Genomic DNA, 16,760 nt, shown 5'->3' on the forward strand with positions numbered 1-16,760 from the left:
TTGTTTTCACTACGTAGAAAGCCTACCCTCCTAGCTGAGGCACTGACAGTGGGTAACTACAGATAACTGTTCCCTTCTGTTGCTGCGTGCCTGGGTCAGGTTTCAATTTGAGGCATCCAGAAGAAGTGAATGGGAGTGGTCTGTTACAGAGGGTCTCCCCAAAGTGTTAAATGAGGTGAAGGTTGCATGCTTTCTGTAACAACATACACTAATGATACTTTTATCTACCATCCCTCTTTGCTGTGTACTGAAGTAAACTCCCATACTCAATCCATCATCAACTTTGAGTCAGGCTAGACTTCGACCTACACTTATTAAAGAGTGAAGAATGCTCTGTCATAGGCAGTTGATAAGGGAATTCAGAAATAAAAGTGGATATTAAATTGTCAGTGGCCTTATTTTCCCTTTAGCTGGGAAAAAAAGAAAAGGCCTAAGTTTTTTTCCTCCTCCTGCGTGGGCAGTATCTAGACATGTCCAGCACCTTCACTATTATAGTGGCCCTGTCTGGCCACTGCCTACTGCAGATCAAACCCACACCCGGTTACTTATGAATCAAAAGCAGAACACCTGCTTGGTTGGTCACTGGTATCTTCTTTACGAAATGTGTTAAAACCAAAACCAGACATGCAATGCTGCGTGTTTTCAAGAAGACGAGTGGTGAGATTTGTGATGCTGCTTAGCTCTTGGGGAGGATTCATCTTGTGGTTGTGGCTGGGCAGGGATGAGCTGTCCTTGTAGAGGCATCCACAGTGCTCACAAAGTGAACATGAACTAGGCCTTCATAAGGGTCTTTAAGCTCTATTTTAAGTTTCCTGAGCCTAAGTCATAGAACATTTTATGTCTGGAGTCAAGGCCTTGACTGTGACAGACAGCCCTTTGGAAAGCTGTGCAAAGATCCTCGTGTGTCTCAAAAACAGTGGCCTGTATTTCAGAAAGGGACATTGTGAGCGAGGAGAACAACTTTCAAATCACATGTCCCCCAGCAAGTACTGTTCTTTCGATAGGAAGACTTGTTGGAGAATGTTAATTGAGTCCCTTTTTAAATGAAGGAGGCTTTGCTTCCTTCCCAAGTTTTCAAAACAAATTTTCCAAATACAGAGCCTATGTTTCATTCAAGTGTAAATCCTTTCTCTTTAACCTGGAAGTTATCCCAGAAAAAAGCCTATCCATTCACTGCAGGACAGACCCTTGCGGTTGCGGTGGATAAAAAGAAGTGGATCAAATTGTCCAAACAGGAAGGGAATTAAGAAAAGACAGCTCAGTGAGTGGACCTCTCAGTTAAGTTTAAATGGTTGTCCTACAAACTCCACTTTATATCTCCGTTGCTTTTGAAGCATTGCACAATAATTGAAGTGTCTGCTAAATTTAGAAATGACAATTTTTTCTTGCCAACGTGCCAGCCTATCTGCAGGCTGTATGGATTTCAGCATGTAGTTATGGGATGGATGCAAACAGAGATTTGAAATTTACTGTCTCGTTATCTCTTCTGACTTTCACATAGCTCAGTCCTGGTGGATATCTGATACTTTACACTGATTCCTTTTCATTTGAGGGTATTAATCAAAATGCTTTTTTGGTACAGCTAGGTGCTAATGCTGTTTTACATATGGTGAAGCTGAAGTATTGAAAGGATAAAACGTGACATGCTGAATAAAATGATCTCCCATTTAAACATATTGAAATTGTGCTATATTTTTAGCAACTTATGGATAAGACTGTCGTTCTTTTACCCCCAGTCACATGGGAAGGCTATGGAAGAACAGATAAATTGCAAGTGTCCCAGTTCCTGGTTTCTTTTGTTTACCACATGACAAGTCTTCCTGCTCTGTGAAAAATGCCTTGGATCTAAAATCTATCATTTTTTTCCCCTTAGCCTGTGCTATTTAATTTTTCTGTTTCTGTGCAATGTTTTACCTTAATTCTGTGAAGCTGTTTGAGACGCAGTTTCCTGAAGAGGGGCAATGCAAAGTAAACTTCCCTTTGTTTCAATAAAATGTCTTGATTGTCACAGAGAAGAAATGCTTTTGAGTTCAGGTGTGTCAGGAGGAATGAAAGGCACCTTGCAGAAGTGATAATCCATCATTAGTGTGGATCCCGTAGCACTCCATGCTGCAGTTGCCTGCAGGGCACTTAGTAACCTCAAGGCACAAGAAGTCAACTGGAGAAGATTTTCTGTTGGAATCTCCACACAAAATTTCATCCTCAGGCTTTGTTTTGAAGTTTGCAACAAGATGGAAACAAAGCCAAACTTCATCTCTTTCCTCTCCCACCCTTCTTTTCCTTGTCTTTCATGAGCTGTATCTGCTCTCTTTTGGTGTGCCTAGTACTCAAGAGGAAAATCGCTCATCGGGGTGAATTGCTTCTGTTGCTTTATAGCAGGGATACATTCCTGTGTAAGACCTTTTTATGAGCAGTCGCTAGTTTCCTCTGGATGTCTCTAAATGACCTGAATGCAGACAGTGTTTAGTTAGGAGAAGGTCTGTGCTTTTGTATTGAAACATTTCTTGGCATATTTAAAACCCCACACCTCAGGCCACATGAGGAAACACCTGTCGTCTTCAAGGGAGGCTTCTGATGGGTAAAAATCTCAGAAAGCCGTGACCCAGACTTCATTGAGACCTAAGGACATGCTTCCCAACGTGAATTCCCCTGCTTTGGGCTCTTGTCTGATACGTGAGCGTGTTTGTGTAGACAGGAGGATGGAGAAACCTGTGTGTATTGCAGTGTGCTAAAGCCAGTCCTGGTTACGTGTCTGCTGTTTTAGAGCTGGAGCATGTGGTTTGCATTTCATGTTCCAGCAAAGCACGAGCCCAGGAGAGGTCCCCTCAATACAGCTTTACCTGGAGAGACGTACTTTTCCTGGAGTCATGTCTAGTCTTTTCCAGGCTGAAGTCAATCCAGTTACTGTGGGAGTAAATCTGTGTGGTGTTTGGCTTTTCTAATTTTGGTTCTCATCCCCTAGTGTTTCTGTTGCATTTAATGATTTTCCCTGTGGCTTGAATGGTGAAGATGTGGTTACTGCTCGGGGATGGCTTAAAATCAAAGATTCAGTGTGGGTGTTGCTTTCAAATAGAGAAGAAATGATGCTATTTAGAGAGTTGTGCTGCTATTTCAGGGCAGTTTGCTAAGTCTGAGTTCTGAGAAATGGTGAGAAAAAATAATTGCTTTTGGGCTAGCATGTCTCTTATGGTGTGTCCTGAAATGATCCTCATGTACACATTGAGTTGGAACCAGTACTGAGCCTCTCTGCATGCAGATTGATTCCCTGTCTCACTCTCCTATTACACAGTACAGGAGCAGAAGAAAAGATGCTGTTGAAACTTTGCTCCCAAGCTTGCTGCAATGAATTTAAAACCCCAAACCACAGAGAATTCCCAAATGTAATATGGGCACCAGTGTTTATTTGACTGAGACCCCATTGTGTTCTGAGTTGTGCAAACACGGGCAAGTTTCCTATTTAATTAAGGCTAGTTTTATCAATAAAGTTTCCCAAACAATTGGAGAGAGAAGGAGGGTAGTGAAGATAAGATCGCATGGTTATGCAGATGGGATAGGGTACAGCTCTTTTTGGCAGTCGGAATACAAGTTCTGCAGGAAACTTGTTTGCAGCATTGTTCTGATCCATTATGTCAGTGTTTTTACTTTGTAAGCTCTTTTTTTCCTGTAGTTTACTGTCTGTCTCTCCTTCCTTTTACAGTCCTGAAACACCAAGCTTTGCTTTCGCAAGAAGCTTAACAGTGGCAGATACCTCCCAATACTGAAAGTGACTGAGGAGCTGGAAATAAGGGGAAGATACCCACCATGGGGTTAACCAGGGCTTGGCAAGCTTGTAGAGACATGGTAAAAGGCAGGCCAGTTTGTGTCTGGTTGTTACTAGTCCTGGTTAGCTCAACAGCTCTGTTCCTGCGCTATTAACCTTCTGTGTTGTCTGAGGCTAACACAGCCAAACTGCATCTTGCTGTACTGGTTTAGGTTCTGGCCAGCTCAGGATGTTGATAGGTCCCCGATGGTCAGTAGGGTGTGGAAACAGTGATTTCTACCACAGGTGTTAGAATTTGTCGCTAGATCACTATTTCTATCACCAGGGTCAAGACAGGAATATCCCATTCACTGCAGCAGGTTGAATACCACTCTGGTGTGCCTGTTTTCTCCAGTTGCTCCTGATGCAGTAGAAAAGTGTTCTGACAGTGTAAGCTATCCCTGGTGATGGAGTAGATGTGGGATGCCTTCTAGGTAGGTGGCCCTTGTACCTACCTCTGCCACCTCTCAAAATAAAGGGGATGCTGATATGCCAGTTGCAGCATGTGTTTGTTCTGTCTTCAGGGGGTTTGTTGAGTAGAGGATTTACTGGATTTGTTCCTCAGTTGTGCAAGGAACATGCTGAAGCTGTGCTTTTTGTCGCTGCTGTGAAACTCTCTTTAACTGTGTCCTGTGTAATACTGTAGCCTCTGGCACATGAACCGCAGCATGACGGTGTTCTGATCTTGCTAGCTCCGTGGGCAGGAGAAGCTCCATAGCTCAGACCGCATGGCGCAGGGAAGTCATTGTCTGAGCTGCAGACGAGCTAACCAGCTTTGTGTGACCGGAAAAGCTGCAATAAAAAGGGGAAAGAAGAGATTTATGCCTCCAAAACTGTTCGAAAAGCCCAACCGGTCTGAGCATAGCTGACCCATCTTACCATTGCAGTGTGCCCTTGCTGTGTGTTGCTGAAAGGCCTTTGACTTCGTTCTTAGCCCGTTTATCTGGGAATCGCTTGGGAATGGTGACCGCTTCCTAGCGCTTCCATGGGAGCTTCTGATGGTGGAGGAAATCATCTAGTCCTTAATTTTATCCCCATACTGTAAATCAAAATGCCAACTGGCTGGTCAAGGTGCATTCTAGCAGGCTGTCAGAGGGGCCTTTGAAGAGTGGTTTGAGATAGCCTGCTTCTTTCACAGCATCTCGGAGCTGCTGAGCTTGCTGTATTCTCACGGTGCCCTTCAGCCAGAGGAACATGCTTGAGAATCAGCCATAAGCCAGCCAATTATTTTGATTTATTTTCTTTTCTTTTCCCTCAGATGAGAAGGCTTTGAAAAACACATAATGGTGCATTTTATCAGTGAGTTTTAAATGGCGTGATTCATCCCTATGTTCTTGGCATGATGTTCTTTGGTTTATTTTTTGGATATCCTTGCAGTTCTGTTAGTGCCAAGCACTGTATGGAAGTGCCCTGTGGCAGACAACCTGCTCTGCCCATATGTTAGCTTTAAAAAAACCAACTCATAATAGGAAGTCTTTATACTGCATGCCAAGATGCTTGGGGCTTGTTAAATATATTCTACTTGTCAACAACTACCCAATTTAAAAAGTAGCCTTGGTGTGAATCAGCTTTGAACAAGTTCATTTGACTCGAGGGATATTTGCAGGCATTAAAACAAGTTGGATCACAGTGGTAAAAATGTGCAGTGGTTTCCTGATCAAAAGCACCATCCAGTGACCCTTTTTATTTATTTTTTTTGTTTTAAGCTCCTCTAAACATTTAAAAATATAGAGATTTTCCCAGTTAGTGAATTTTTGCTGACTTTGGAGAGCAGAGGAGGCTTACTGGGGCACGTGTTTCTGGGAGACACTTGGTGTATTACTGGAACACTTGCTGCAGCTGATGCAAACTGAACGTCAGTGTGCAGGGGTATGGGTGTGACAAGACAAAGCATCCTGACACTTCTTTGCCTGAAGTCAGTATTATTCAATGGGGTTCACGGGCTGCAGCAGCGGATTCCTCACTGGTGTATAAATCACATGTGTGCTCCTCAACAGGTTAATTTATAATCAGAGCTGTGGCACCCGTTTATAAAGTGAGCTCTGCTCCCTGCCTGCTCCATCTTTGCTGGATGCTTGTCTGCCCAGCCTGCCCCCCTGCCAGCTCTGCAAATTATCTCTCTCCAGGGAGGCTAGTCCGTGTGACTATGGGAGCCAGTGGCCCGTTGCAATGCTTTCCATCCCTCCTTGTCTTGAAGACTGAATTATGACAGATGCTGTTTTGTGCATATTTCCTACTCTCCGCAGGCTGCTGGTCTGATTGCTCAGAGATTTGGACACTAGGTAGCTGTGTCTTTTTTTTGCAATGCAGCTTCGGATAAGCTGCTCGGAAAATCAGGTGGTAAAGGTGGTGCCCAGTACCTTTAAGCTAGCAGGAGATCTTATCAAGGAGCCTTTTCCATCATCTTTGCTGATTCAGAGATCACTATAAATGTCAGATTTGACAGTTTATTCTCTCTGTCTCCTCCACATTTTTCCTGGATGATGGAGCTGTGGGAAGAAGCAAAGGGGACAGCTGTCTTGGATCATACTTACAAAAAATATTGTTTCTCAGAACAATTTTTTGTTGTTCTTGAAGTTAAACGTTTCTGCTTCCTTTTCTAGGCCAGCACTGTAGGACCACAGAGTGGTGCCATCATTGGAACCTGTAGCCTGCATAAGATCTGATGGCCTCAACTCAAAGATCTAGCGGCTTTGGACTGTTTCTCGTGCATAACTAATGGGGTAGTTTTACAGAGGTGGCTCCAGGCGGTCACCCTTATATGACACAGAGAGGCAAAATGGTTTGTCCAAAGTCCCACAGACGATCAGTGGTCACACTAGGAGTAGGAGTCCATTGTTTGTTGTGTGTGTATTAAGAAGTACAGCTTCTTCCCAGCTTGGGAAGAGGAAACAACTTAGTATGTCCCCATCTCTGTCTTTCCTGAGACGTGGGGAGGTGATATTTCTGGAAGTGAGGGGGTAAATGAAGGTAAGGCTTGAGGTGTTTTCTTACAAGAATAAAGGCTAGGCAGACCAGCTAAGGTCATCTTCTCAGGCTGGAGGAGACCTGAGTTTGGACAGGCAAAGGTTAATGCTCTAATTTCCCTCTGTCTCTTTTGGGATGTGTCCAGATGAAGAAGAATGCAGAGTCAGCCTGAAGGTCCCTGCTGCCTTCAAAAAAACCGATGCTGAGGAGATTTGGGGAGCAAGGCTGCGGGTTTGGCATATGGGTAAAACGGGAAACGTTTTGTTCATGCTGCTGTCTAGGAGTACACGTGGTGTGTTATTAATGTGTTTCCTTCCTTGATGTCTGATCCAGCTCTGCATTCACTGTGTGTCAGTCATTGGGGTGGGTCAGTAATTTGTAAATGGGGCTTGTAGATGCTAATGTAAGATCAGCGTTGCTGAACTGCAGCCTTTTCAGTGCCTCAAGCCACACTTGATGTCTTGGGCTTTTACATGGGCAAATTTTAGTCGATGGTAGCATTTGTCTTTGGTTCCAACTTGTTTTTTCTCTCCCTGCTGCCTCCGTAAATTCCAGCAGCTCTCTGGAAATTGAACCACTTTGTTTAAGCTTCTGCCTGTGGAAATACAAGGCAGGACATCAGTTGCTCATCTGCAGTAGGAAAGCTGGCTTGTTTTTGTGAAAAGCTGTCTGGCTTCCTTGTACCACCATGGTGAGAAAGATGAGCAATGGTCATCTCTCCGTGGCCGAGGCTGGTAGGCAAAGGTGAGGCACACAGGATAAATGGATTGTGTTGATGATATGGGATGCAGTAGAGAGGGTGCCGCAGAGTTGATGGAGATGCTCCACTCAAAACCTGACTGGGTTCAGGGAGAATTGCTCACTCAGGCTCACGTGGCCCCATGCAGTGTCTGCAAGGCTCCTGTGTCTGGTCAGGCATGAAGTGGTGATGAGGAGCCAGGGGTCAAAGTTGAACTGGTGGAAAAAGGAGGGGGGATTTTGGATCTGTCTCGCTTGTTTCGAGCACCAGAAAACACTGCCTTCAGGGAGACCGTGGTGATGGCGGTCCTGCTTGGAGATGGAGGTTGAAATAGTGCCTTTCAGGGGTTGCTTCTGACCAGCACTTCCAGTTTCTGTGAGCTGTCAGAACACATCTCCTCTGCCAAGACCTGCTGCTTGCCCGTGCCTGGCAGCTGCCTGCAAAAGAAGGCAGCAGGACTGGTCAGGGGCTGAGTGACTTGCTCCAGCTGCCCACATCCGGCCAGCAAACCTGTTTAGACTAAAATAGCGAATTGGATAAAGCCTTGAACATGAGGATGACGATGAAACACCACTGTCCAGGTGGTTTCAGCCCAGCTGGAGGTGGCTCTCCAGCATGTGCAGGCGTAACACAAATTAACCTTGATCTCACTGGTGCGTATGCTGTCAGTTACAGGTTTATGAGCTTGGGAAGGGCCCTGGTATGTACGTAGATGGCTGAGGATCATAATTCTGCTGCTCCTGCAGCTCTCCAGGTAGCTGAGTAAACGAGGTGCGCAATAAACCTCCCGTTGTGCTGCAGACGCAGCCTTGCTGGGTTGGTGTTTGCACAACTACTGTACAAAGGCAGTTTATAACAGCAGGCTTGTTTAGCTCACGTAGCTGACTGACGTGGAGTACTTAAGTTCAATTAATAATGCTTCTGCCTTCTGTTGAAAGGGTGTCCGTACTTAACCTGTGCTGGTATAAATGGTGGTTCTGAAAAGGATTGTGAGCAAGTTTGGCGTGCAACCTGCTGAATTAAAAAGGAGGGGAGGGTATGTGGAGAAGGAGAAAAGAGACATATCTTCCAGTTTGACATGTTTACAGCCTGGAGAGCTTGGAAAGAGCGTCTAGAAATAACAGGCAGTAAGGATTAATGTGCTTGCTATTGAGAAGACTGATGAAAGGGAAAAAGAGGGAGAAGTTACAAAATGCTTGTTTGTTGTGCCAAGAGCTGCGGAGAACCACAGCTAACAGTGACAGGAGGCACTGGTGACAGGCAGTGCTGGGGCCAGTGCAGAAATCTGCTTCATTTTTGTGTCTGCTCAGAGATATAATCTGCTCTGTCCTGACCTGTGCCCAGTGGACTGCCTGAGTCTGAAGGCTGGAAAGGTGTTAAAGGAGACAAAATTGCTGTAACTAGAATAATCCTTCCAAGCACTTCACCCTCAGCTTAGGAAAAAAAAAAGGTGCATTAGAGGTGATAATTGAAAATTGTTATTGAAGCTGCTCAGTACAAGTAGTGCTAGACTGTGTAATGGGTTAATGGCCTAAATGTCTTTACACCTGCTAAATAAGTTGTTGTTCTGTTTCTGTTGTGGAGCTTTTGCATATGGGCTCTGCTAATAGTACTTTCAAATCGTAGAGGTTATTACATCTATTGAGAAAAGGCTTTTGAAACTCTGTATCAAAAATTTTGCTGCTTTCTTTTTGGTTTATAAATTGTTTTCTGGGGCCCAGGAGATGCCCTGCACTGGGTGGCCTGTGTGACTGCTTGTCATTCCTTAGGCATCACTGGAAACCACCTGCATGCACGCTCCGTCTCTACAACACCATGCTAACAATGCATGTGGTCACAGACATACAGTTGTGCATGACAGTAGATTCCTGAGGTGCAAAGGCCAGAAAGTTTTGTCTTGAACACCTGTCCTGGCTATCTCCATCATATGGTGCTGGGAATGCTCCTGCCTATAACCCTGTGTTCTGGTAGGGTTGGAGTGTAAATGTCTATGTGAGATTGGATCCTGATTTAAAAATTTCAAGCAATATCCTCCCTGTCTTCAGTGAAAAGTGTTTCAACAGCTGATTAGTGTCACTGTTAAAAATAGACATCTTATTTTTGTTCTGAATTTTTCTAGTGTTTGCTCTTGGTTGCTCAATCTTGCTTTGTCTCTGCTTAGATTGAATTAATCCTTTGGTGTCAAGTATTCTGCGTTTGTAAACACTTTCAGACTGTGATGACAAACCTGCATTATAAACAGATGTGTATGTAGTACCCCTTCATGTGTTGATAGTATCTTGAATAGTTGCATTTAATAATAAAATAGTAGTGTGTTTATTTCTTGTTCCATTTAGTCGTTCAACTAAAATGAAGTCTTGTTTTTATCTGAGTTCCTTTCAAACACACACAATGTTATTGTTTAGGTTTCTGACTAAGGATGATGCTTAATTCCAGTCAATGAAAAACCTAGAGGGAATAAAGTGATTCTGGTAAATTCAGGTCGGTTTATGCTGGAGCTGATTGGTCTGTGCGGTCAGCAGGGAACTTGTTTGTGTTGATGATGTGTTTCTCGCCTCCAGACTGGCTGTTACACTTGTTAGTGTGAAGACTGTCAAGTCAACACTCTACAGAAGGACTAAAAAATTCAGGCGAATAGTGTGGTTAGGAAAGAAAACTGGTCCTCGTGCAGGAGTCTGAATAGCACGTGGAAGTGTTGCCAGTGGCTGCCCTGGCAGGTTCAGGTGCAGTTCCTCTCAACCTCATTTTACTTGTCAAAAGCTATTTCTAGATCAGTATGCATGTCATGGTGATAGGAGGTGATATGTTGAGTGAAAGAGTCAGTGCTGAGGTCCCTGTGTCTGTAAGTGTCTGTCCCTGGAGGCTTCAGGTTGTACTTGCTGTACTCCATCCCCCTGAATGCCCCTTAGTGGATGGGATGCATTTTTGTCTCTCCTGGAGTGCATCTTCTAGTTTAGTTTCATCCACAAGGAGTGAAGCTGTCTGGCTGCTTTGATACCCCACTGCACAGCACGAATGAAAGTATGGGAAGCGGAGGTTTACTCCAAAGCAAACTCCTGATCCTAGCTAAACTGCTAATATAAGAGGACTTGGAAAGGTTAGATGGTTGTTTTACGCTGGTCTGTAAGTTTCCTTTCAGCTTGTCCATCCTAAGATAGGTATGCCGAAGATCAGCAGGATGGATTACTCTTCCTCTCCATCACCTGAAAGGCTGCAGACAGCAGATGCAGGTTGGACACCCAAATGATGAAATGGGGAGAGATGAGTCCCAGCTGGGATGACCATGATTGTGGTCTATGGTATGCTGGGAGCTCACAGCTATGGCTCCTGAGTATAAGACAACCTGCTGTGCGATATGAAGTCAAAAGGGAGAGGAAGGTCACTTTTTTTAAGACTAACCAATCCTGGTGAAAAAAACAAATGAACCAAAAAAACCCAACCAGTCCCCAGGCAAGCCTTTAAGCACGCAAGCCTTGTTTTCAGTATGTTGCCTTGCCTAAGTCTTTGTGTCATCACAGCTAAGACAGCGCTACCACAGGAGTATTTGCATGAGCTAAAAATAGCATATTTCCTTGAGAAATGTTTTTGTTTGTTTTGGTTTTGTGTTTTTAAATTGTTGGAACCTTGGTGACCTTTTTCTTAAGGGTCCTAGAAGAATAGCCTGATCAGAGAGTATTGTTGTAGTAAGGAGGGCAGTTGTGAACTGCCTTAATTCTCTGGCTTCTTCCTTGTGACATGCAAGGTTTTACTGGCAAAATGAGGGGGGAAAAAAAATCATGAAGTGGGCATACCTCTGAACTTTATTGTTATTGCTGCTTGATTAAAGGTAGGGAAGGCTTGCGTGACATTTGCGTTCATGCTATTTCTAGGTTGCCATTGTCTATGGGGCCATTGTAACTTAAATAAGTAGAAGGCACTCTGTGTTAAAGGGAATATGTCCAGAATATATCTTTATTAAAAGGCTGAAACACAAGAATCTGTTCAAAATTATTGCTAAGTTATTGCTAGGATAGCTCTGGTGTGAAGTCCTGCTGAAAGCTAACAAGGCTCCTCTGTGCAGATGAAAAGAGTAATTTCCCTGGGAGCAGTCAGTGGGCTGGGTGCATAACTCAGATCAGCAGAGATGAAGTGAGGGGGAGCTCATAGGATTGAAGAGTACAAATCAAATGCCAGGAATGGAAACCCATGATTCTGGGTTGGTAGAATGATGCCCATCTGAGAAAATATATTTTTGCAAAGATTTGCCTGCTGGGAAACAGCAGTTGAGCTCAGGATTTTTTTTCGGTGGGGTTGTTTGTATGGATTTTTTTAAGCTATTTTTTTGGACTGAAGGAAATGGACAGTAGTGAGAAGGGATGAATGAAGGGTAGGGAGGCAAGGTTGGAATAGCAATAGGGACTGAGAAAGGGGAGCTGGTCTGGAAGAAAAAGTGATTAAAAATACCATGAGTGAGACACTTAGAGCGCAAGAGCTAAGAGGATCAAAGCTGTATTTTTAAAAGAGAAGGAAGATGTGTATTTGGATTTTTTTATTTTATTGTGGATTGTGCCTGTTAGCTGTCTCACAGGAAAGCTATAAGCAAGACAAAGCAGGGGGAGTTTTACTGTTTGCTGTTAGTCAAGCTATGATTTAGTACTACCCATGCTCTTAAATGAACATAAAGTAAAATTACAACCTCAGGGATTCACAGTAGAACAGTTAACACTTCTTACTCTGTGATCTGGAAAAAAAAAACCAAACAAACCAAGCAAAAAAAAAAAAAAACCAACAAAAAAACCCAAACCAACCAACCCTCCTGGGCAATCAAGAAAAGTAAAAAGCCAAACTATCTTTGTGTCAGAGGACCTAGTAATATTCACTGGCTCAAGCCCTGGCTGGTGGCTTGGCAAGTACTGAAGGTAGAGCATTGCACGTAATAGACTGTGTTTTATGTGCCTGTCTTACTTATGAGCCTAACAGAGTGTATAATTGATACTGAAATAAAGTGTAGTAAGGAGTCATATATTTATATTGTCCATACATTTCACAATGGAGCATGTATCCTGGTTGGAAAGCCCGAGCTCTTGCTAAATTTTAATTGCCTTCCTCTGATGATCATATGGTAAAGGTTGTTGGCTAATTAAGGGTGGTTTCTAAATCAGGATTCTGCACACACAAAATACCCTGTTATTTTCTCATCTGTCTAGACAGGTCACCTAATCCAGTATTAAAATGCTGAAACAGGAGGGGAAAACATTTTCTTGAAGCTTTCATGTGAAGAATTCACATGAGTTTGCCGAAGCCAGGATTAGGAGTGCTGTACCTAAAGAACTGAGCTAAAATGGTTCAGTTTCTATCGTATGTAGATGGCAGAAAAGATGTTTCTTTACTGTGGCAATTAAAATACATGCATTGAAGCGTTATCTGGAGACTGGATGGGAAGTGAAGAGTGTTATAGAATGTCTATGGGTTGTAATACCTGCTGAAGAAATTTCTAATAAGAGTTATTTCAGCTGTGGGTTTATAGTAGCTCACAAATGAGGAAGGAGTAGCCAGATTAAGACTTATTTATTCTTGAAGAAGAGATGGCTAGAATCAAATATGAAGGTTCTTAGCACCGAGGAGAATATGAACAGGGAATGACTGTTCAGTGTTTCTTATAATGTGGTTTTGGGGGATGTCCTCAGTTTCCATTGGGTAGTGGCTTTGAAACCACCAAAAGAATATTAATGTCTGCATAAGGTTAATAGACTGTGTAGAGCTTCAACATAAAATTGTTGCTAAGACCAGAAGTACATAGGGATTCAAAAAGGAGCTGGCAAATGCAAGGGGGAGAAGTCCCCAGAGTTGTCTGGACATTAGGTCTACCTTATGATGTCCTTACTGGCCTCACTGCTGGAAGCTGCTGCTGCCAGAAGAGTGTCATTCCTCTTTGTACCACGGACTCTTCAATCTGACTTGCTTTGGCATTTCTTACGTACCCTCTAATAACTGTACTGCTTTGCCCCTCATGTCCCAGTGGTGGGCTTTCCTGAAGCTCTGAATACAGAGATCCCACTCTTCAGGGCCCATCTTAAAGATCTTAAAAGAACACAGAGAAATCTCACTATTTATCCTGTTAGATTAGAAGTCAATAAATTGGCATGCTTGGGAGGGGAGGTAAAGGACCAGTGATTGACAGGGCCCAAGAAATGCAGTGGCTTCACTCAATCTCAAGAGAAGATGATGGAAAAAACATTTTCTTTGTAGGAAGCCCAGCTCCTTCCCGTTATCCTGCCCTGGAAAATAGAGAAAAGTGATGCTTCCTTTTTTGGTTGGGTTTTTAACCAGAAAGTTGGCCCTCATCTCTGTTCGTGATGTGTGTTTGTGTGAGACTTTTGAGGAGTGGTCTCATCTTTCCTATCAGCCTCTGACTGGTGAGGATTTAACCTACACATCATGGAGCAGTTCCCGACTAACTCTGGAGGGAGGCCCTTCGTACCTGGAGTGCCATGTTCCTGTTTATCTTAACCCATTCTGAAAATACACTGTCAGAGTGTATTAAGATAAAAAGGGAAAAAAAACCACACTCCTCTCCCAGGTGAGTAAAGTTCACAGAGAAATGAATCAGCATCAAAGCCAGGTAGAGACGAGTCCTAAAGTGTCTACAACTGGAAACTTGACCCATTCACCAGCTGATGTAGGGTTGCATCGTCCTCTTCCCTGCCTGTTCCAGGTCGATACTGTTTCTTGTGGAACCAGGCAAGAAATCATTCACGGCTGCTACTTCAAACTGTTGTATACTGCTTTTGAATCCAGCTTGTTCAGAAGTAACTCTAGTGCCTGGTTTTGGCTGCTCACAGCTCTTCCGCTTGTCAAGTGACCATGATTCGTGACTCTTTCACCATGGACTAGAAAGCATTGGATGCTTGACATGTTTGACTTCAGCTTGGAAATAACTCTCCCAACACTGATCTCTGGCTCCCTATGGCAAATATCTGCTAGCTGAGATCTGTTGGTCAGGAGATGAAAACAGGGAGATGATGATTGATGTAATCGCAGGTAGAAGTTTTTGAGCCAGCTCTGGCTGCAGCCATGCTAATGTCACCTGTTCCGTTGTTCAGTGGCAGTTGGAACAAGCTGTATTGGCAAAAGCGGAGTGTGGTGTAGGCACTGTGCTAATCTCTTCTGCAGCTGAGCCCAGGTAGCATGTATTGAGCTGAAGTTGTTCTGGTTGAAGCTAAACATTTTCAAAATAGTTGTCAAGAGCTCCAGTAGGACCACCTTCGTTTTTATACCACTGCTTAAATCAGTACTGACTGCAGTCTGGTGTCTCCTCTGTTACAGAGAGCAGGAGTTGCTTGGTCAACATACATAAATGCTTTAAGAATCCGGAGAAACAGGTACCATCCAAATGAAACCACTATTGCTTTGTACTTCATTAGTACACGTGATCATGTACTGCAATAGTTCAGCAGTGTCTTAAGCACAAAGGTTTGATTCTTCTTCTCGTGATGCAAGAGAGAAGTGTGTGTTTCTGACACTGGCCAAGAGTTGGGACAATTGGGGAAGAGCTCAGAAGGAGAATCCAGCAGCTTGGTAACAGGCAGAGGCAGCACATGAGCTCCTTGGATTTCACTGCATTCAGTAAGCATTGGGTAGGAGGGATGGCAGAGCTAAGAATCATGTGTGCACTTTGTCCAAATCATTGGGCATCAGCTGAGTCAAGGGCTGATGAATCCTGGGCTGAGTGTTTATCCTTTGCAAGTTAGGACTGATGTCTTCTTGGGCCTGGCAGTGTATGGGTCTCTAAACCCTCTTCCTTTGTGCTCTTGAGGGCAAGTGTGAACCTACTCAGAACCAGATGACTTGACATTGACCTTAGTCTATAAAGACATCCTACATTGGTGATCCCTGATTAAGGTTTAACCTTAACCATGGACTCAGGCTGTGTACTTAAATAAGGTGATGGGACCCCAGAACTAAGGGTATATGCACTTAAAAAGATGGCTTCTAGGAGTTTACCAAGAAAAATAGGATACTGCTTGGATGAGCAGTTGTATGCCTTGGGTAGGTGGAGGTAGAATTGGGCTAGTCAGGACTGGTATGGGTTTGAACCTGTCTTCATCAAAGACCGAGGCTGGTCCTGATGTGGCAGGACAGTGTTGGCTCCAGGGTCCACATTGTGTGGCTGTAAATTTTTCAACTGGCCCTTGTTGGCTTTCATCAGTTGAAACATTTTTCTGTCTGTACCATTACTGTAATGATTGGTTTGATATCTGATCTCCAGACTTTGAACTAAATCCTTTTTACCTAGTCCCGTAGTTATATGATCTGAAGCTTATGCTTTGTGGTTGCCACAGAGGCAAAGTGAAGCTTCATCGTTGTGTTGTGGAGCTTGTCAGCACTGGGCATGTGGTTTTCTCTTTCTTTTTTTTTTCTTTTTTAAAGTCTTTACCACAAAATTGCCACTTTGGGAGGTTATATAAAGAGATGGGAGTTTGAAAATCCTTTGACTTCTCTGGAAATAGTCTACATGGTACAAGAGGGTGGAGATTTCTGGAGTTTCCAGGGCTTCTGCTCCAGGCCAAAAAGTTGTTGCATCCCCATTTGACCTCAGTTATCCTTCCTATGCATCCCATTTTGAAGGCTGGGTCTAGTTCACAAGTTGTCTTTCTTTCCTGCTAGACTTTTTTTTTTTTTTTTATAGACTTCTTCAGGATTTTTAACTGCAGAGGATAAGTTTGATCCGAGTTCCCTGAACACGCTTGTTTGCTTTTTCCATAGGTTCCTTAGAAAGAGAGCTTGGACGGCATGCAAAGTTGTGAAATATCTGCAGACAGCACGGATGATCCTCTTAGTAGTGGCCTACGGAGAAAGCGACAGCCTCGAATAGTAGTTATCGGTGCTGGGCTTGCAGGCCTGTCAGCAGCGAAAGCGCTCTTGGAAAGCGGTTTCACAGATGTAACTATCCTTGAGGCGACTGACCGAATTGGAGGCCGTGTGCAAAGTGTGAAACTTGGTAAGAGCAGCATTTTGGGAGTAATGCGTTGGGGTTTCTTTATTCTGCTAGCATGACTTTGTGTTGTCATTAGGTTAATTTCACCTTGGAAGTGTGCTTTTTCAGTCCACATGTGCATGCAAAAGGCTATTTGAGGTGTGATTTTTGTCAGGAACATAAATCCTTGGGCTCCTTTCAGGGTGGGTGGGTGAGTCTGAGCTATCTTGTGCATCACTTCTGAGGGACAGCTGCTCCAAAACCATGTTTCTATAAAATAAAGACCTCGGTGATTGTTT

At 43.7% G+C, this 16,760-nt stretch overlaps 1 protein-coding gene across 2 annotated transcripts in view; it reads left to right on the top strand.

Moving 5' to 3' along the window:
- SMOX (spermine oxidase) overlaps nt 1–16,760 on the top strand; it is a 54,986-nt gene that overhangs the window by 13,971 nt on the left and 24,255 nt on the right. Inside the window, exon 2 of one of the 2 annotated variants that reach the window (XM_074587247.1) lies at nt 16,251–16,485. In XM_074587247.1, coding sequence (XP_074443348.1) covers nt 16,278–16,485 — 208 coding nt within the window. In that variant the 5' untranslated portion in view covers nt 16,251–16,277. Of the gene's footprint in view, nt 1–16,142; nt 16,486–16,760 lie in introns of those variants that run through there. The other variant, XM_074587248.1, reaches the window with a different exon arrangement.

The sequence above is a fragment of the Larus michahellis genome, chromosome 5 (genome assembly GCF_964199755.1).
Source record: "Larus michahellis chromosome 5, bLarMic1.1, whole genome shotgun sequence".
Taxonomy (NCBI): Eukaryota; Metazoa; Chordata; class Aves; order Charadriiformes; family Laridae; genus Larus; species Larus michahellis.